Source organism: Sinohyriopsis cumingii, chromosome 15 (genome assembly GCF_028554795.1).
Source record: "Sinohyriopsis cumingii isolate HCF-2022 chromosome 15, ASM2855479v2, whole genome shotgun sequence".
NCBI classification, from domain to species: Eukaryota; Metazoa; Mollusca; class Bivalvia; order Unionida; family Unionidae; genus Sinohyriopsis; species Sinohyriopsis cumingii.
The window spans coordinates 21,499,637-21,521,409 of record NC_142975.1 but is presented as its reverse complement, the minus strand read 5'-3'; the positions used below and the strand labels follow the sequence as shown (position 1 = coordinate 21,521,409).

Below are 21,773 nucleotides of genomic sequence, written 5' to 3'. Positions count from 1 at the left end.
TTGGAGTTCTTTTTTTTTTTTTTTTTTTTTTTTTGCTTAATAGACCCATCATTTTCGTATGGAGACCACAATTTATTCCAAATGCCCACCTTATCCTAGTTTTTGCAAAGGTTCACCTGTCTGTGTGCAGTTAAGACTGGTATGCCTTAGATCTGAGGCCAAAAGGTCTAAAATCCGGACACAAAATCGCATTCCGATCTTGAGCGAATTTTGGGTGGAAAAAAAACAGGTCCAAAAAATGAGCTTTTTCTAACTGTATTTTGTAGTGCAACTAGAAATTCCAGATTTTTTTATATCATTTTAGAGCTATATCTGTCTGCTATTTTTTAATACCATCCACGTTGGACTATCTTAAATGGCCTTGATGCTGCAGGGCTTTGAAGTAGGGTACAGCCTCATCACGCCTACAGACGGGATCGGGGCCGAATCGGTTAATGGACTTGTTTTTTTTCCAGGATTAAGTTCAGTTCTGTTTGACTTGATTGATTTTTTTAAAATTCATTTCATTGATGTTAGTACCTAGTAATAGAAACATTGTATCTAGTTGTTGACCTTAAAATCAGTGACAGTTTTGGTAAACAACTTTTTTTTATCTTTTTCTAATTCTTTCTCAGAATGAGAATCATTAAGCTGAGTCAAGTTCACCCTGGATTATGTGACATGAGGTACATGTTAATTTGTAAACAAACTTCTATTTTTTTCCAGAAGGATGAACTCTTGACCCCTATCCAGGAATCTGTTTTGCATTTAAGTTAGTCTTATAACTGATGTTATGATAAGAATTCAACCAGTCATATGCATTAACACTTGAGATGTCGAGTTGTTTTATGTTGTGTCTAGTTTGGGGCTGAATTTTTTATTTTCTTCAAATTATTTAATTCAAGTGATTATTTTCCCTGGAAATACAAAAGTGCTCTAAATTAATTCTTGGACAAAGACATTTACTGGAATTTATACAGAATTCAAAAACTGGAATAATATTTTGCGTAATTCAACAAGAGACTGTTGATACATTGGTAAAATGTTGACTATTACATATGTCACTGCCTTCCATCTTGGATTTTCATCGGGATTTGAACTGTGATTCACTTAGATTCCCCTTTCACCGATAAGACTTGTGTTTTAATTCATGGATTATAATTTTGATTTAAATTCTCAATACCGTAAGTTCTTTTTTTAATTATTTTTTACTTTGTAGTCTAGGGAAATAAATTATTTGTTATATTTTACAAAGCTTGTTGTCTTCACTTTTTTCTGTTACTTATTTTAAGAGCATAGACTCGTAACAATATTTAGTTTCAGTAAACTAAATACTTTGAAACTTTTACTCATATGTAATCAATGGACCTTTATTCTGGAAAGCCTATATGTGTTTTAATTAAAAACAAATGAAAACTGACCTGAATGCAAATCAACCACAATTATGGTAAGGCATACAAAATGTGAAAAGATTCTGGACCTGTATATTGTAAATCTATCAGCACCAACTCAGTTGTAACAGGAGCCATATTTCTTGCCTAGAGGTCAGAAGTCAGAATAGATCCTGTGTATTCTATGTATTGTTCTTTTTTCACATTCATCAGAAACAGAAGATATTAATGAAATATGAACAAATATGGTCTTCGTTCTTTCACCATTGAAGTTTTGTATTTTAGCATTCAATTTCCAGAATTCTCTCTGATAACTATGGACATGCTTCCACAATGACCCCTGACCTTCAGAGTTCCTTAGTTAATACAAAAAACAAACAATATTTGAATATGGTTATTATGTTGTGAGCCCAACTCCTTTCAGCATAAACCCTTAAATTCTGTTAAAATATTCCACCTGGTCTGGCAGATAAGAGTCTATAGCTTTTTCTATAATAATTAAAATAATAATAATAATAATAATAATAATGACCTTTTTAAAGAGGGTAACATAATTAGCTAAGAACTAATCTACCTTGAGGCCCTCATACAAAGAAATTTATTTATTTTAGCTGCATCTCTGAAGCTACTGGATATATTGGGTTTGGAAGAAGGAAATAGAGTGGGCATTTCTAATCTCAACTGGAATACTATTCCAGAGCAGAGTTCCAGAGTATTGAAATTTTTAAAACAAAGTAACTACATTATTTGGTTTGGAAATTTTATACTGTTTGACAGACATGGATTGCAGGTGGGAAGTATTACCAGGTAGCCTATACTGGAATAGTGATTGTAAATATTGAGGAGCACTATTATGGGATATCCTGTACATTAATTTGGTTTTTCTCAAACAGATTCGGACTTTAATAGGTAATATGTTTAACTTACCAGCTAAATTTGATTTGCTTAATTTCTGGATTGATATTATCCCTAATGCTCTTTTTGAAGATGTGCCAGCTTTGCTATGTTTTTATCATTTGAATTAACCCATAATGTATTACAGTAATCTAAATAGGGTTACATGCAACTGTTATAAAATAGTTTTCTGTGCCTTTCAGGAAGAAAATATCTTATCCTAGTGAGAAGCCATAAACTTGAACTGACTTTTTGACTGATATGTTTGATATGTTCAGTCCATGATAGGTTATTATTTACCAGAACACCAAGTGTCATGGAATTAAACTCTTTTATTTATTGAATACATGGACTCAGGTTTCATTTTTTGAGTACAACGATACCTGAGGGTGATTTATGTATATTGTGTTGTATTTTGAAATAGTGAGTTCGGTTCATCCCATGCCGCACATGCGAAGTGCTCTCGATGAAATGAACCAAATGCCTACATTCCACAGACTGTCTGTGTATAAATACCTCACCATATGTACATTTCTTTACAATATGAAATAGTATTGTCAGTGGGCAGTCTGCTTCAAGGACTTGCACATCTTCAGCTGTAGAGATATGTAAGTTTATTAATTTCTAGTCTATAAGTTATAACTACTGTATTACCATGTTTATTTTTGTATGTTTGCTATGTAGCTTTGGTTTACACAGTATAATGCACAATTTCTATTCTTGTTTTTGACTTAGCAAGGGATTTATATTAGTAATGTAAAGCTACATTTTTTTTCAGAACTGTTTAATATAGTAGGATTCTTATTGAGCAGGATTAGGTTTATTTTTGAACCTGTCATTTTGTAATTATTGTGCTGATAATGTAATCTATATAACTTACTGTGTATAACATCATTATGTTATTATGCCTATGTCATGTATAGTACACGGTATTGGATATATTTTCAGCTGTCTGTTACCAGAGAGTCTGTGTCTGTGACTGGAGTGTCTGTCTGGAGTGACCAGAGTGTCTGTGTCTGAAGTGACCAGAGCGTCTAATGCCCGGAATGTCCGGAGTGGCTAATGTCTGGAGCATCTAATGTTCAGAGTGTTCTGAGTGTTTTGAATTGTTCCGAGTGTCCAGAGTCTGTAGCAGCTGTGAAGCTGAACTGTAGCAGCTGTGGAGCTGAAACAGTGTACTGATGATGGAGTGTATCTCTGTACATGTAATTTTTTAGCTGTGGACTAAATTTTGGGTTCGTAAAACTCAGTGTACCTTTCGGAACTGTAAAGATAAGTTGTATATCTGTCCCTCCTTTTTATCACCATAATTTTGCTACCTGAGTGAATGCATTTTACTACATGAGTAAAATTTTACATTGTTTACTACCTGAGTAAACTATATCCATCGTTTCATTATCAAATTGTTGTGAACCATTCACCCTTCTCTTTGTATTTGCTAAATTAATTTATTTGTGTTTTTCATCATTAAGTCTGTGTGTTCTTATGTTAATTAAATCCAATATTTGGATTATATATACACGCACATTTTCATAATTAGTTACTCATTCAAGTCATCCATTATTAAACATGGTATTTATATCCTCGTCAAAAGATTTCTGTTGTGAATCCAAAAATCCCACCCAGTTATCTTGTTACACCAAGTAGTCTATCATGACATACCATTTGCAAACTTTTATCCTTCCATGTCAGACATAGTTCATCACCTTCAATATATGTCCTTTTTTGCCGTGTTGAGATAAGTAATATTTTAGTTTTACCAGTATTTACCACCATGCAATTGCATGTGCACCAGTTTTCCATTTTGTTTAGGGCATTCTGTAAAGACATTTTGAGTTCATGCTTTGTGTTTTGGATGTCTGACAATGTTGTGTCATCTACATTGGGATCTGTAGATGATATTGAATCTCTTAGTAAAAGTGGTAGGTCATTAATAAATAAAATAAATAGTAATGGACCTAGTATTGAGCCTTGTGGTACTGGACCATATCTAATTGTTCCAGGTTCAGACAGAACATTAGTTATGTAAACATGTTGTGCTCTTTCGCTTAAATATGAAGTGAACCATCTAACTCTTCTTTCATCACATTGGTAGATTTTCAGTTTCTTCAAAAGGATTTCATGATCCATCATGTCAAAAGCTTTCCTGAAATCTACAAATACAGATCCTATGATTCATCCTTGGTCAAGTGCTTGAAGCCATTTATCAGTTAGGGAGATCAAGGCAGTCTCACATGAATGTTTCTGTCTAAAGCCTGATTGATTAGGGTGTAACAGCAAGTGTTTGGTTAAATATGCCATGAATGAGTCATGGACATGTTTTTCAATCAATTTTGACAAGTTTGGTAGTATTGAGATTGGTCGGTAGTTATCAGCGTCATACTTAGAACCAGATTTGTGAATAAGAGTTACTTTTGCAGTTTTCCATATTTTGAGGACAGATGAGGTTGAAATAATTAAATTGATCATGAATGTTATGCTATCTACAATAGCAGAAGCAGAAGATTTAATGAGTCATGGACCATTCTGATCAAGTCCTGTAGCTTTCATGGTATCAAGTTCACTGAGACATTTTTTGACAAAGTTTTTTTTTATACTGGTGGGATAGAGAAAGATACCTCCTTAGAAATTTTGCTGCTGCAGAACTGAAATTTCTACAGGCAGTCCAGTTATCAAAAAGCATCCTATTTGTGACCAATGGTCTATTGATTGGAAGGACAGTTGCTCTTTTAATTCTTAAAAAAAGGTACACTTCTTAATTTTATTTGTTTTAAAATTTGTCCCATACTTCTACAATGCTAGTCTGTTTCTAAAGTTTTTACTCACAGAAATTGTTAGATGCATCACCCGAGTCAGAATGAAATGGCTAAAATTAATGTTTTTTTTGTTCTCTTTCTTTTCACTCTGAATAAATTCTATTGATAAAACAATCCCAAAAAGTAATGTTTTAATACTAATATTTTTAAAACTTGTTTCATTAATTCAATATTAAATCACTACCCATCTGAAATCTGTTATTTATGCAATGGGTTGACACAGCATCTATAGAGCCAGACTCAGACTTGGTCAGTTGCAGTTCATTGACTTGCTGCAGTTTGAGCAATAATAAGATTTCAAGCTGGCTGCAGTTATAACCATACTGGATATAAGCAGCTCCATTTTTGTTTAGAACCAATTAGCCATCATAAGAAGTCGTCTGGTCAAAATGACATAGGAATATGACTTTTTTGTTAAGGAGGAGCAGTGATAAGCAGACTTTTATTGAGGTGAAAATCTTAGGCTGGGTTTTATTTCAGGCAGAAATAACAGAAGGAATTTTATTTTAGGTGGATTTTTATTTCAGGTAGAAATCTTAGATGGATTTTTTTAAAAAGGCAGAATCTTAGGACAACTGATTTGCATATTTCGCCTAAAATTCCTCCTTAAATCCACCCAAAGTCCACCTGAAATTCACCTAAGCTCTTTAATAGGACCAGTAGGCAGAAAACACTTAAAAATGCCATCTGAAAACCACCTTAAGTCTGCCAGGAAAATTTCACATGGATAGTACCATTTTTGTAAGTGTTTGGTATGACTTAGCAGGGTTTCAAACCCATGACCTCCCACATGCAAGGTGGACACTCAAACCACTATGCTACCAGCGCAGTTCAAATGTGTAAACACAAATACATGAACCAATATTCAGTAAACTGTAGCCCATTCTATAAAGTATTCACGTAGCTGCAGATACCATGAATAAAATATTCCTGAAGCCCTTTCCATGAATAAGGTAATTATGAAGCCCATTCCATAAATGAAGTATTCTTGAAGCCCACTCCATGAATAAATTATTCCTATAACCCATTCCTTAGATGAAGTATTCCTGCAGCAAATTCCATAAACAAAGTATTTCTGAAGCCCATTCCATGAATAAAATATTCCTGTAGCCCATTCCATAAATAAAATATTTGTGTAGCCCATTCCATTAATAAAGTATGTCAAAATTTTGTTTCGTTCAATAATATCACTAGCAAAGACTGACCCAAATGATAGCAAACACCTTCATGGCATATAAATTTGAATCAATATAAAACTGGTTTATGAAAACAATAATGGTATTCCAACATGACCGTGCAAGTCACAGTTGGTCTTAAGTATACATACCTATGTCACCTGCAACTGAACATCAGAATTTCATTTGCTACTTGAGCATGTTTTTTTATCCATTTTTTAAATTCTTTTTTATAGTCATTCGGCATTTAAGAAAAACAATAAAGTAAAGTTTGCTGTTTCAGACATTTGCCAAAGCACTTAACTGAAAGTTCAAATTCCTTCCCATATGTTCAGGCAAATCTTACATACAAAATATTACATATTATCCCTATATTACCAGAGATCTGAATAATAATAATAATAATAATGAGGACTTTGTATAGAGCCTAATCTTTAGAAGCTCTAAGGGCTTTACAACATTAGACAACACCTATAAGATAAAAAACATATAATGATATGATTACAAAAACAAACACCATGAAATTTAAAAAATTATAATGAATGAGTATAAACTGTACAATGTGTTGCTAAATTTATTCTGTTGAATTTGATACAAATTTTCAATGATAAGTTAATTCTTTTTTCCTGAATACCTGGTATGTTCTATTATTGAGAAGAGGGTAATCCTGACTCTCTGACACAGCCTTTTGGTACATCACCTGAGCTGGGCCTATCACCAACACCCTGTAAATAGTAATATACACTCAGTGTGATTAGTAATGTATTATTCATGGAGCATCACATACTAATTAACAACTACACAGGCTTTAATGTGGTTTTCTTCAGGAAGAATAGCATATTCCAAAACACTTTTACTCCATGTAGCCTATCTTAGATGTAAGGTTCACTTTACAGAAGAGTCTTAGGAAATAAATCAGTACAATGTTGTAACATGTTTTAAGTTTATATATTATGATTACATGGCAATTATGGATACATTAACTGCTTGACATAATAGGGATTCATTTTATTGCATTTTTCTTGCCAATGTCTTGCTTGTATTGATGGGTTTAGCAAATTGTTTTTAATTTATTAATCTTGTTTTCCTTTCTCATGAATGAAGTAAACACAAATGGTATTAGCAAAATTTGCATAGCAATGTAAGTTAATACATATCACAGAAAGTGACATATTTTGCCCAAATGAGCCCATGGGGTTATAAGAAAATGCTGAAGTTGGGCATCCCAGTGAGCTACAATACTGCATGCTGAATTCAGGTAATCAAGTGGGTCATAACATGACTCTAAATTATATAAATATAACTGTAACACAAAGCTAGTTGAATATTTTTAAAAAAAACCTACTCAGTACTACTGAATTTAAGCTGTGCAATTAAGTTTTGTCCTGATGGCCCATTCTGTGACTGGCCAGGCTATGATTAATGACATTTCTTCACACAACAATAGCATCACAAGTTGTGGAACAAAAACTTACTTGGTTCCATCCCTGGTAACAGTCTCTATCTGTGATACAAACCATTGTTCATACTGATCCTATAGAACAGAAAAGATGCTATCTGAAAACAGGTTACTAAGATCTGGATATATCAATGAAATCTCCTTATATTGGACTAAATGGTATAGCAATGACCCTGAACTTTAACTTTTAAGTCCTTGGTTCCTTCACTCCATTCAAACACATGCAAACATTTCAGGTCAGCCATTCATGATTGCTAGTTTCTCTCAGGATTTCGTTTTCCTACAACTGAAAAACCTCAGCTTTCCAAATTTTAAACCATAAGGCACCTTACAAGCTACTGTAACAATTTACACTATTTCAGTGAAATAAAATTTTAACTCTCCCTAAATATATAACATGAATTGGAAATTTGTCCCCTTATCCAACAAATTTAGATTTCTATATTCTGGGCTAATTGAATTTATATTGAGATTTTAGCCCAGATTTAACAATGATTTTGTTCACACAGTTTCACTGATGCAATAGCTGTGCTGTGTAAAATTGTAGAAATTTTTTTTCATGTCTGCAAATTTTGTAATCCAAACAAATCCTTATCCATAGTGCAAACATAATGTAACTATTTGACTTTTATTGCTAACAAATTGTACTCTTTACCATCATAAACATACTGTTTTAAATAATCTTAAAGATATTTTCTAAATTTTGTTTTCTTTGTATGTCAATAGGGAATTAGTATTAACATTTGAAACAGTATTTGAGTGAGTATTCTAATTTCTTCTAAAAGCATTATGTACCACTATTTCAAGTATTACCATTAGTGGAACAATGTCCATGGATGATAACTTATATCAGGTCTAATCATTAACATCAATTTAAATTGTCAAGTTTAGTATAATCATAAAGATTTTTACTATTATTAATTTTACAGACTAGATCTGGTTAAAGAGAATGGAATATATGCCAAACACATATGGAATGGAATCCTTCCAAGACATATTTTACAACTGTGATTTATATTCTTAAAGCAGAGGTAGTAGATGGGGATTGTAGATGAATGAACTCATCGTCCCCTGGAGATTCTTTTCATTTTCACCTGATTCAGGGTAGAAAAGCTTTTTTAGGGGTTACTTCTGAGTGCATCTAAACACCAGGTTCTGAGTGATTTTCATTTAGCCAGATGTTTTGGTGTATAAAAGATATTTACAATTGGCTATTTTGCCCATGTATGTCACTAAGTGCTGAAGGCTTACATTTGTTTTTGTCACATATTGGTTTTGTGTCCTGTACCCTTTTTAATTAAATCTCAAGATATCCTACTTTTTACAAAGGTTGGTCTGTCTCTATGCAGTTCAAATTGGTTTGCTTTAGATCTAAGGCCAAAAGTCTAAAATCCTGACACAAACACAAGTTCCAAAACTAATCATTTTTGGCCTAAAAGAAATCCAGGCCTTTCAAATTAACTTCTCTCAGCTGTATTTCACCAGCAGAAAGTTTATAGTATCTGTAATCATTGTAAAACTTTTCTGTAATACTCTGATGTGACATAAATGATGCTCATATTAAATAGAACAGAGATAACAACATTCACTCATTAGCATAACATTCTCTGTAAAGCTGAAGCATTCTCTAACACATCACATAATTTAGATGAAAAGTAATTAACTTATTAAATAGTAGATTAAGACATATGATATAGTGCAACTGTCTAGGTGTCCAACCAATATATCAGCAGGTGTCATCTTACAAAGGTAAAGAATAAAAAAAATGCTAATTATGTCATATGTTACACATTGCCCTGGGAAAAAACATTCTGGAAGTCCTTTGGGATTTTGAAAAATACTAACTGACTCAAATTAGGTGGCAGATAGATGGGAGTTAGGAGATTCCCCATTGTCTCACAGATGGTGGGAGACAGATGTCAGTTTGGATATTAACAATTGTTTAGATCACATCTGGGGTTTTTATTTTGTACCAGTAATAGTCAAACAATTTACATTCATCAAGTGCACAGTTTATTTAATTTTGCATAAATCAAATAGCTATTCAGTTACCAGAATGCTTGTTAACTGAGATATGGTATAAAAAATTAATACTGTATATGTTTGAGATTGATAGTGCATTCTGCCACATCGATCAAAATAGCTAACCACATCAGATTCACAACAGCTGAGAATGTATCTTCTCTGGGTGATATTTTGTACCTTCACCTTCTCAAAAATGCTACATCACAGCAAAAAGAACTTGCTGCTTTACTCATTTTTTTTAGACACATTTGGCGGAATATATGTAAAAGAATAAATCATACCGAAATTGAAATTGCGATATCTAAATTTCAATTATTAAAAAGTATAAATCTTTGTCATCTTATATGAAAGTGTTGCATACCAAAAGAAGGACAACTTCAGCAAGGTTAAGAGAGCATCTATCATGGGTACACATTATCATCCAATGTGGCATCCAGTAGAAGACAAGTCTGAGAAGGCCAACTGTCAAAACAATGGCTATCCATGTTAAGATCTGCTTAACTCTATTAATCTTGTAACCATGAATTTCCTGTAGAAATAAGAAAGAAGATGTGAAATGATGATCATCTACACTGACTGAAAGAAAGATTTTATGGTAGTCACCAAGAAACAGTTCCATTGTAATGGTCATATAATACACAGTCTAACTTGTCCAGATAGGATACCCAATGTTATATAATACACAGTCTAACTTGTCCAGATAGGATGGGGGCCCCGAATGGCTGAGTGGTCTAACGCGCTCTCCATTACGGATCACTGCCATCTCACCTCTGTCTGCGTGGGTTCGAGTCTCGGATTCGGCTAATGTGGGTATGCGAGAAAGCTTGCCAGTAGCTTCTCGTGGGTCGGTGGTTCTTTCCGGAGTTTTTCCGGGTTCTTCCTCCACCATTAATACTGGCCGCCATGTATAGCCTATCGTGTGCTGAAAAATGGCATTAAACCCTACAACAACAACAACAACCAGATAGGATACCCAAAGTCATATAATACACAGTCTAACTTGTCCAGATATGATACCCAAAGTCATATAATACACAGTCTAACTTGTCCAGATAGGATATTCAGTGCATGGGACAGGCAGAGACTGGGCTGTACAAGTAGAATACTTTATTTTCAGAGTTACAACTCATTTAGCCAAATATCAGAAAGTTTCTCATGAGGTGCACAATATGTATTTATAAACAAAAAGAAATACTAACAATGTATGACTTAAGGTCAAATGAATATTTCACTCAAAACTTGTATAAATGTAGAAGTTTGTTAATAATTACTGCATACACATAAGAACAGAAAACTGATAGCATACTTGATGAACAATATTATATGCGTTGACAGTTAAAACATCCAGTTGTGTAAATGACTTTTCAATGAAGTAATTCTTCATGTTTGGTAGAAAATACTAATAAATTGTGGGTTAATATCACACAAATATTTCAGATAAAACCTGTATAACGTACAAGTTCATTATAATTACTGCATGCACATAAGAACAGGAACAAAACTAATGACATTCTTGGTGAATGATATTATATGCACAGACATTTAAAGCATCCCACTGAGAACATGCTAAGATTGTTAGCTTGCTTAAGTTAAGTGGTTTCTGATTCTAGTTGGTACATCCAGTCATGTAAATGACTTTTCAATGAAGTAATTCTTGGTGTTTGATCCAGTCATGTAAATGACTTTTCACTGAAGTAATTCTTGGTGTTTGATCCAGTCATGTAAATGACTTTTCAGTGAAGTAATTCTTGGTGTTTGGTCCAGTCATGTAAATGACTTTTCAATGAAGTAATTCTTGGTGTTTGATCCAGTCATGTAAATGACTTTTCAGTGAAGTAATTCTTGGTGTTTGATCCAGTCATGTAAATGACTTTTCAGTGAAGTAATTCTTGGTGTTTGATCCAGTCATGTAAATGACTTTTCAGTGAAGTAATTCTTGGTGTTTGGTCCAGTCATGTAAATGACTTTTCAATGAAGTAATTCTTGGTGTTTGGTAGTTTATACATCAGTTTGATGCTGATCTTACAGAGTACATAGAGATATAGAATTGTTGGTTTGGACTAACATATCAATCAGGTAAATGGTATTAAATTATGAAGGGATTAATGACCAAAATATGACTATGTTATGAATTTCTTTCGTCAAAAGGAAGCCAGTTTAAAGACTCAAACAGGACAGTTTAAGTATAATTGGATTAACATCAGGTATAATTTTAGCAAAATGTTTTTAAGTTTGATTATACAATTATTATCAATTTGTATAGATGAGCTTCATACTGTTCAAATGTAGTCTGTACTAGGTAATTCCTAGGAACTATACAACATTTGAAATTTACAATATACACTGTATGTAGATACATATATTACGGACAACAAAAGTGGTTTTGTAATTGTATAGATAATCTGTTACATGTTCCTAAAAGAACAACAGTGGCCTTTTGGCAGTCATGTGTATTCCATTATCATGACACCACTTACAAATATGATTACGATCATGCTCCACCTGGCTTTCTTGGATTTTGTTGATGTCTCATTCTGATGTGTGGAATGCTGAATAATCTGCATAAATATCTGTTTCAGTGTTTTCTGTATGCATTTGAGGATCATTAATGTGCAAGAGAAATAAGACAGGTTATAGAATTCACCCCTGAAGCACACCATATTTTATTTATCCAGGACTTGATAGAGCACTAGTGAGTTGCACTTGTTCGATTCTGCCATTAGAATATTTCAACTGAAACTGTGTGGAAAGTTTTTCAAAAAGAATGGTATGGTCAACAAAGTCTAATGCTTTATTAAGATCTAAAATGGTTGATCCTATTATGTTGCTGATATCTTGCTTCAAAAATTGATCAATTATCTTTATCAATTCAGTATGACAAGTGGCTTGATTGGCCTTGATGTAGGAGGTCATTTGTTTGTAACAAAGTACAGATTTGTTTTGCTTCATGTTTGCCTTTAATTACGAAAATGGAATCTAAGATCAAAATGGATAATTTGATGTGACATCATTTGCATTGCTTTCATGCAATAATGTTACTCTTCCTCTCCCAAAGGTATAAAAAGATGAATTATATTTTACGCTTAAATTTAAAACATAAAATTGTGTATTATGTTAGCACCAAGTTTAAACACTTTAGGACCTGCATAATCTACATTATGCCTTTTTGGTGTTAAGGTTTCTGAGATGGAGCAATATATCTTCATTGGTTATTTCAGTTACTTCTACATTTCTTCTCTTCATACAAGAGTCATTCAAAATGGATTAGTTTTTATACTGACTTAATATAGGAGGGGTTGACCAGCCTGTTAACTTCCGGTAGGAGTTCTTTCATTTACTTGTTGAGTGTTCTTGCTGATCAAGACACTGCAGATCTGAATTACATTCATGGAATAGTTTTCTATAATAATTGGCAAAATATCAAAGCTTAGATTGGTTGTACATGAATTTGAAAGGTAATGGATGATGCAAGGTTGCTGTCAATTACAAGTGTCAGACACATAATTCCTTGATACATGCTTTCATTTGGAACAACCTCCAAGCCTTGAACTCTGTCATTTTGCATGGTAGAGGTTCATCTGGGATTGCAAGCTCATACTGTAGTAATTAACACTGACTGCACGTCTGATGACCATAAGAAATTTATGCATAAGAGCTTAAAATTAAAAATATCACCATGCTTATAATATCACAGAAATACTGATTTGAAAAACAACTCAAAATGGATATGTTTCCTGTCATATGAAGTTCAATGGTGCTAGGACACAACTGCTGCAAAATTATATGCCGTAGAAAATATTATTAACTCTGTGGCATAAACTTTCAATTACAAATATGTAAATTGGATTTGTTCGCATTACATCTTGGTCTCAGTGCTTCACCATGCCTTAAATGTTGTACTGAATTAAAGTTGCATAATCGGCTTTGCCAGTAATGCCACTCTGTTGATGAGTATGATTGCAGATAACCAAGACCAAACAAGACAATACAAACAATACCTGGGCGAGCTTAACTTCAGTTTGGTAATATATAGTTTACTGTACAAATTACTAACATCAGAAATTTTAAGCAACTTAAACCTGACATAGCTGTTAATGCATTCATTTAGAATAAAGGCCTGTATTCTGATCGACAACCGATATAAACATGCAGGCAGGTTAATGTTGATTTGTTATTGTTACACAGTCCAGAGTCGCGGTGCCATCATGTGTGGAGCAAACATATTATACCACCATAGTAAGTATGAGGGTAAAAAATTCCAATGTAAATATTGCACGTAAGCACGTTGTATCCAACGGCTGCTTGACAAGCAAAACTTTTTCTGTGGTGGAATCGGTTAAAAGCTGCCATGCATGATTATGACAGAACCTGGTATAAACATTCTGAAATTTACTGCATTGCAACGAAAAATGAAGGTACCGCATATCATCTACATGAACTGTCACAACATTCCAGTGGATGATACAAGTTCTAGTCTAAATCCCATAGATGTTAGAATTATTAAACCCTGAATGTGGCAAATCCAAGAAAATATATCACTCTGTCCTGTAAGGATTTACTGTTTATGCGCGGAGAAACGTCCTAAGGCCTACCGCGATGCAGGCTCACCTCATTTCATTGCAGCAGCAGAGAGGGTGAACAGACCAAATAATTCCGACAAAAAAATAAAACCTTCATGGAAATCTAATCCGCAGAAAGGTCCAGATTTTTACAAATAAACGCTTCCTGGGATGTTTTTATTTCTGTAATGGCCGATTATATTAATAAAACCTTAGTTCGAAATAGTAGCTGAAAAATAAAGTACTCTACGTGTTTATTTATTTTTGTTTTTTCCACCAGACGTCCAACATTGGTAGGCACCCTCTCTGCTGCTATATTAATTAAAAAAATGTTATATTAAAAAATAATGGTACATCCGGAATCTCATACTGCAAGAATAGCACGAGAACGATTAGAAGCAATTAAATTTCTCCCCGTGCGAGATTCATTCAGAAAAAATCTACAAGCGCAACAAGAAGCACAAGTTGAGTACGAAGAGGACACTAAAAAACTGTTTAAACCCGTCACTGCAGCTACTGAAAAAGTTACAACTGTCATCAAGGAAGATCTTCTTCCGGTATCAAAACAAACAGCAGAACAAACCGAAAAAATAGCAAGAAGAACTAAACAGACAAAGAAGATTTTACGAGATCTTCCAACTGATATAGCTGCGGCTCAACCTCCACCCGTTGTTGAAAAAATACTTGAAGGTATGGAAAAACTTCGTACTGAAGTCGCCGACGTGAGAAAAGAACTTACACCTGAAACCGAATCAATAGAAGAAAACTTAGAATTGATTGCAAAATTTAGGAAAGGGTTTGTCGAAGATATTAGAAATACTAAAAGAGAAAAATTACCCGAAGTAATATTAAATAGTATATTTAATAAATCTGGTATTTTAAAACCGCGTCATGAAAAAGTAAATGATGATAATCTTATTAGATGGATATATCGCGTATATTACAACAAAAAACAAGCTAGAGGTCAAGAATACAAAAATATTGATAAAGAAGTAAAAAGGCTTTATAGAGAGCAAGTAAAACAACTAGAACAAGAACAACTCGCCCAGTATCAACTTCCTCCACCTCTGCAACAAATAGAACAACAGCAATCTTCTTCACCGCAAAAAGAGATGATGTTAAAACCATCTAGAGAGAAAAGGAAGCAGATGGCAAAAGAAATGAAGCGAAAAGCAGAAGAAAAATGGAAACAAGAAGAAGAAATATTCAGAGATATAGAAACTAAACAACAGGAGAAATTACGTTCGCTGGGTAAAGAAAGAGATCCTGGTGATGATCCTCCGAGCGCTGTAGGAAGTGGTTTTCTGACTACATAGGGAGAAAACAATTTTGTTTGTCCTGATAATATTATTAATGATGTGTCATGGTTAGAAGTTCTCATAGGAGGAAAACGAGCTGGAAATAATTCACCAGAAATAATTAATGAAGCAGCTGATATCTGCCAACGATTATTTCAAGGTGGTATCATGGATATCGGCGTTTACAGAGAACTTATCGATGAACTTGTTGATGACTAGTTGTTAGATAAATAGTAAATAAAATAAGATGATAGTACACAATAATCATCGTAAACCTGTACAGGTCAGAGCGGTAAACTCACGATTACCAATCTATAGAGCAATTTACGGAGATGGACTTGGTGATGTTATTCAGGGATTATTCACAAGGATAGCTCCAAAAGCAGTACCTGTTGCAAAACAATTATCGATGAAAGCTATTGATATTGTTCGTGAAAAAGCTCCTGGTGCAATTGTTAATGTTGCTGGTAGGGCTTTCTCGGCAATCAGAGAAAGACTAGCACGATTATTGCGACGAAAACGACAACCACCAGTAAAACTGGCAAGTACTGAAATTATGCCCGCTGACGTAAGCAAAATAATAAATCAGGCTGCAAATCAAAAACTAGCGGAATTATCTGAAGAAGCAGAATAAAATATAACATCAAATTTAATAGCAGGAAGCGGTCTTCGTCGACGATAATTTAGATCACCATTTGGAAAAATGGTAATTATAATAAAATGTTCAAGCGTGAATCCGACGTAGCATTTGATATGGAGGCACCTGTCCTTAAATATGAATCGGTACTGATTATCAATTTTATTCCTATGACGCAAGACAACCAAATCAGCGGGGGAGAATCGAATTACAGGTTCATGATACAAGTAGATATTTCTTACCCGTTGAGGCGTTTATTGAAGTAGAAGGTGAACTTGTAAAGGCGGATAATACGCCATATGGTGCCAATTTGCTTGTTGGTTTTGTCAACAACGGAATTATGGCGTTGTTTGATAGCGCCACATATATGATTGATGGAAAAAATATTGAATCAATTCAGAAGGATGTCGATGTAGCTACAATAATAATTGGTCTAGCATGATATTCTGATGGTTACACAAGATCACCCGGTCCAACAATAATGTTTGCTAAAGATATTACCAACAACGCTGATCATATCAGGTATGCTAAAATACGGGTAGAACGAGATACTGCATCTGACCCCCAACCAGTTGCTGCTGGTCCTGAATACGCAGCTAGACCAGGTGCTAATTTTGATATTGTACGAGGTGATAGCGCGTCTTACAACTTAGGGTTTGCAACACGTCAGGCGGTGTTGTCAGGAGATAATAGAAGTTTTTCATGTGCAATTCCATTATCTCACATCTTTGGATTTTGCAGAAATGTTAGAAAGGTCATCTTTGGAGCTAAACATACAGTTGTGCTCGTAAGGAAAGGTGATGATAATGATGCAATCTGGCGAGGTGCTGGTGCTGCTGATGCTGGTAAAGTAAATATAACGAAACTTTCATTGTGGATGCCAGAAATGACTCCATCTATTACTGAAGAACAAAAATTAATTTCTTTTATGGATCAAGGCGGTAAATCATTGCTATCATGGTTAACAGTAACCATAGCTGCTATTCAAAGTAATGTTAATGGTTTATTTACATGGCATATAGCATCACAACAAGGTGTTTCTGCACCACGGCATATTTTTATTGCGTTACAAGATAATGCTCGGACGAATAATCAAGAACGTTCACATATGATATTTGACAACCTTGGAGTTAATGAAGTTTCCTTACGGATAAATGGACATCAAGAACCAGCTGAAGATATATTGTTAAATTTTGATCAAAATCACGTAGCACGTGTATATCATCGTTTAATGTCATTTATGGGACGTGATCAAAATATAGATACTGGTCTGCAAATATCACAATTAGATTTTACAACATTATATCCGTTTTATTACTTTTCGCTGGAACATCTTGATTTGTCCAAACAGTCTGTCGTTAATATACACTTTCGAGCTCGTGTTACTAACCCTCCTCCTGATATATCTGGTCCACCTCTTATTCGCGGCACCTACAGAGCAATCGAGGTTATACTCAGCGATAAAGCCATGTTACTTGAAGGTGGTAGTGGTCGAATGAGAGTCGTTGATGCACCAGTGGCAAATCTTTAATCATGTTATTTAGAAAAAATATATTTTATATAAAAATGTCGTATGGTCATGTTAATGTTACTCTGACTCCTGGTCAGGTCAAAAAGCTTCAATCAAAAACCGCCAACAAATGTGGAACTAAAATATCACTAAAACGAGATCAGATTGGTGGTGGTCCGAACAAATTATCATTGACAAATACTCAGATTAAACATTTCAATAAAGCCCTAGAATCAAAAACCGGAGTTCAATTCCATCCTTCTCCGAGCGCCATCAAGGACATGGTTAAAACGGGTGGTATATTTCCACTTCTTGCGGCTATTCCAGCGTTAATAGCTGCTGCTGCTCCAGCCGTAGCAAAAGCAGCCGCATTAGGTGCTGTTGAAACAGCTGCTGGAATGGCTGTAAAGAAAGCAACTGGAAATGGATACAAAAAAGGGACGCGGTCTAAGATTACCGGGATCTCGCTGGGGAAGAGGTCTGAGGCTTCCACGTTAGATACTCCAGCATCAAATTTTGATTTACTTGATGTTGCTAAAAAATTAAAAATAAAAGCCTTTAGAGGTGTTTTTATGTGAGATCAATTGCCGGACCGACCGAACAAACTCGAAACAGGTATTATTAATCTAGACTCGAATTCAGGACCCGGTACTCATTGGGTATCATACGCGATTGATCCACGTGGAATTGTTTATTTTGATTCATACGGGTTAGCTCCACCTGTTGAATTTATCAAGTATGTTGCACCACTTCACGCGCAGGTTTGGTATTCAACGCTACCCACACAAACAATGACAGATCCGCCAATATGTGGCCGTGAGGCAATTAATGTACTTAACGCTATATCAAAATCATCCAAACTGCCACATAAAGTTGTGCATGATTATACAAGCAACCGCTTCTTTGCGCGTAAAGCGTTTAAATAGATCTTGGATCTTAGATCTTATATAATGGTTGATATTTACGGAAGAAGATCTTCACGCGTTGAGAAAAAACCGGGCGCGTTGATCTGTCAAAGTACGCGACTAAAGATGAACTTGCTGATATCATGAATCTTGCTGGAGTTGACCCAGATGAGGTTGTTATTTTTCAGGATCGATATGGTAAACTAAAAACGAGCAATATTAAATTGAATGATATAGTTCGACGAGTACTCGGTGCAGTTACGATAATATTCCTGTGTTTAGTGACAGCGGCAAAATCAGGGATTCAAGTATGTCGCTTAAAACCATTAGAGATGAAATTGCAAAAAGTGTTGCTAATCGCGTGAGAAACACCGGCGACACAATGACGGGTGAACTTAGCATGAACGGGAATAAAATAGTAGTTTTGAGAGATCCAACATCCGACGAAGACGCAGCAACAAAAAAATACGTCGACATCAACTATGGCACCGTAGATGGTAAATTATCCACGTTGCGGGCCGAGTATGACGTTCACGTAGGCGCTTTTGGAAGATTTCGAAGAAGTTTTCAAAAAACCGATGAATCCATAGATAAATTCTTCGACACTCCGCACGCCATTGACATAAAACTCGTTGATATCAAAACTAACCTAGACACGATCAAACTAACACAGCAAGACATCGTAGCGGGGATTCCTGAGATCGTTAATAAAACCAGTTTGATTAAAATTTCAGCCGGAATAACTTCCGGGCATATTACCAACATCGTATACACAGTATCATCGGGATTTGCAACATGGTCGCAGCAAAATAAAACTATCAAATATACCGCAACAGTCACTGGCGTGTACAGGCTATCTGTGTTTAGTGTTGCAAAATTTGAAATATTTACAATATATCCATGGCGCCATTCAACTGATAAGTTTTCCGGGTTTGTATCTGTTATATTAAATAGCGGAACCGAAGAAATATTTATTCTGGAAGCAGCTGATAAAACATTAAACGCAACATCTTACTGGTGGTGTTTGGAATTTGTAGCTGAAACACCTCAATTGGTTACTGCATAAAAATATATGGACGGTGCACAATACAGGTATAATCAAGCGCTTGAATGGCAGGCAGCATTAAAAGATCGAGTCGAACAGTATACAGTAAAAGTAAAGAAATATCGACGACGATTAGTTACCGTTGATGTGATCGTTTATTCAGTATCCGCTGTTGTTGCTGGAACAGGTGTTATATTATCAGCGGTGACAATGATGGCACCAGTAGCCGTAACTATTTGTATTTCAGCACAACAACTATTGCAGGTGTGTTTAATATCATCGCAAAAAAATATGTACCTGCACGAATGAAAAATTATCCGATTACATAATAAAATTACACACAGCGACGGTCGCATACTCGAAATTGTCCTCGCTCTTATCAGCGAGTCTCAGTGATGAAATTATATCTGATTTTGAATTTTCAATGATAACTAAAATATATCACGAAGGTATCGATATTAAAGATACAGGTACTAATAATGACAGAATTACTCCAGCAGATCGTGATTAATTCTTGGCATCCGTCCGTTTACGAGAGACGATGGCATAGCTCCAAAGTACGCTTTTGCTTATCCTTCTTTTTAGCTCTCTTTTCAGCTTGCTTTATTCTTCTCTTTTCCTCTGCGTTTTGAACTCCCTGCCTGACAGCTAGACGCCAGCTGGAACGGTTGTTTGCACAGCTCTCCCAGTCGTTGACATTGATGTTTCCTGTCTTCATATCCTTCTTGCAAGCCTCTTTGTAGCGCAGATGTGGTCGTCCAGTTGGTCGTGCACCTTCTGCTAACTCCCCATATAACAGGTCCTTGGGAATGCGACCTGGGTCCATTCTCTTGACATGGCCGAGCCAGCGAAGGCGCCTCTCGCTGAGTATGGAGAACATGTTGTTCATGTTGGCGCGTTCTAGAACCTCTGTGTTGGGTACTTTGTCCTGCCACTGGATGTGCAGAATGCGCCGCAGACATCTCAGGTGGAAGCTGTTGAGTTTCCTCTCGTGTCTTGCATAGGTGGTCCATGTTTCGCTGCTGTAGAGAAGTGAGCTGAGCACGCACGCTTGGTAGACACGCAGTTTGGTCTTCTCTGTGAGGTTGGGGTTGTTCCAGACCTTCTGGTTAAGTCTGGCCATCACTGCTGCTGCCTTGGCAATCCTGCCGCCCACCTCAGAATCAATGGAGAGTGAGCTGGAGATGTTAGACCCGAGGTATGTGAAGTTCTCGACAACTTCCAAATTGTACCCATCGATGGAGACAGAGGGAGGAGAGTCTATGTCCTGTGCCATGACATTTGTTTTCTTCAAACTGATGGTCAGTCCAAATTCCTTACATGCATGGGAGAGGCAGCATACCAGCTGCTGAAGTCCATCTTCCGTGTGTGATGTCAAGGCTGCATCGTCGGCAAAGAGCAATTCACGGATGAGTACCTCTGTGACTTTAGTCTTAGCACGGAGACGGGCGATGTTGAACAGCTTGCCGTCAGCCCTGGTATGGATGTACACTCCCTCGCTGCAGTCCTTGAATGCGTACTGGAGAAGCATGGAGAAGAAGATGGCAAAGAGCGTCGGTGCAAGGACACAGCCTTGTTTGACTCCGCTAATGACTGGGAATGCTTCAGATGTTGCGCCATTGAAGCACACTGTGCTGTGCATGTTCTCGTGGAACGACATAATGACAGCAAGCAGACGTGGGGGGCAGCCAATCTTCTGCAGGAGTCTGAAGAGTCCACTGCGACTAACCATGTCAAACGCCTTCGTCAGGTCTATGAAGGCAATGTAGAGGGGCATCCGTTGCTCGCGACACTTCTCCTGCAGCTGACGTAGTGAGAAGATCATGTCTACAGTTGACCTGCCGGCTCGAAATCCACACTGGGATTCTGGGTAGACGCGGGAGGCTAGGATCTGCAAGCGTGCCAAGGCAACACGGGCGAAGGCCTTTCCGACGATGCTGAGGAGGGAGATGCCCCGATAGTTGTTGCAGTCGCTACGGTCTCCTTTGTTTTTGTACAAAGTGACGATGTTGGCGTTACGCATGTCCTGTGGGATGTATCCCTGTTCCCAGCAAAGGCAGAGGATTGTGTGTAAGGGCTG

General features: G+C 35.9%; 1 protein-coding gene across 2 annotated transcripts in view; it reads right to left on the bottom strand.

The window, feature by feature from the left end:
• Nucleotides 1–21,773, bottom strand: part of LOC149781391 (polyamine-transporting ATPase 13A3-like) — a 364,470-nt gene that overhangs the window by 298,541 nt on the left and 44,156 nt on the right. For both annotated transcript variants that reach the window (XM_089935485.1, XM_089935486.1), the window contains exons 3-5: nucleotides 10,101–10,268; nucleotides 7,731–7,789; nucleotides 6,890–6,980 (exon numbers count right to left, since the gene is read on the bottom strand). In XM_089935485.1, coding sequence (XP_089791611.1) covers nucleotides 6,890–6,980; nucleotides 7,731–7,789; nucleotides 10,101–10,268 — 318 coding nt within the window. The remainder of the gene's footprint in view (nucleotides 1–6,889; nucleotides 6,981–7,730; nucleotides 7,790–10,100; nucleotides 10,269–21,773) is intronic.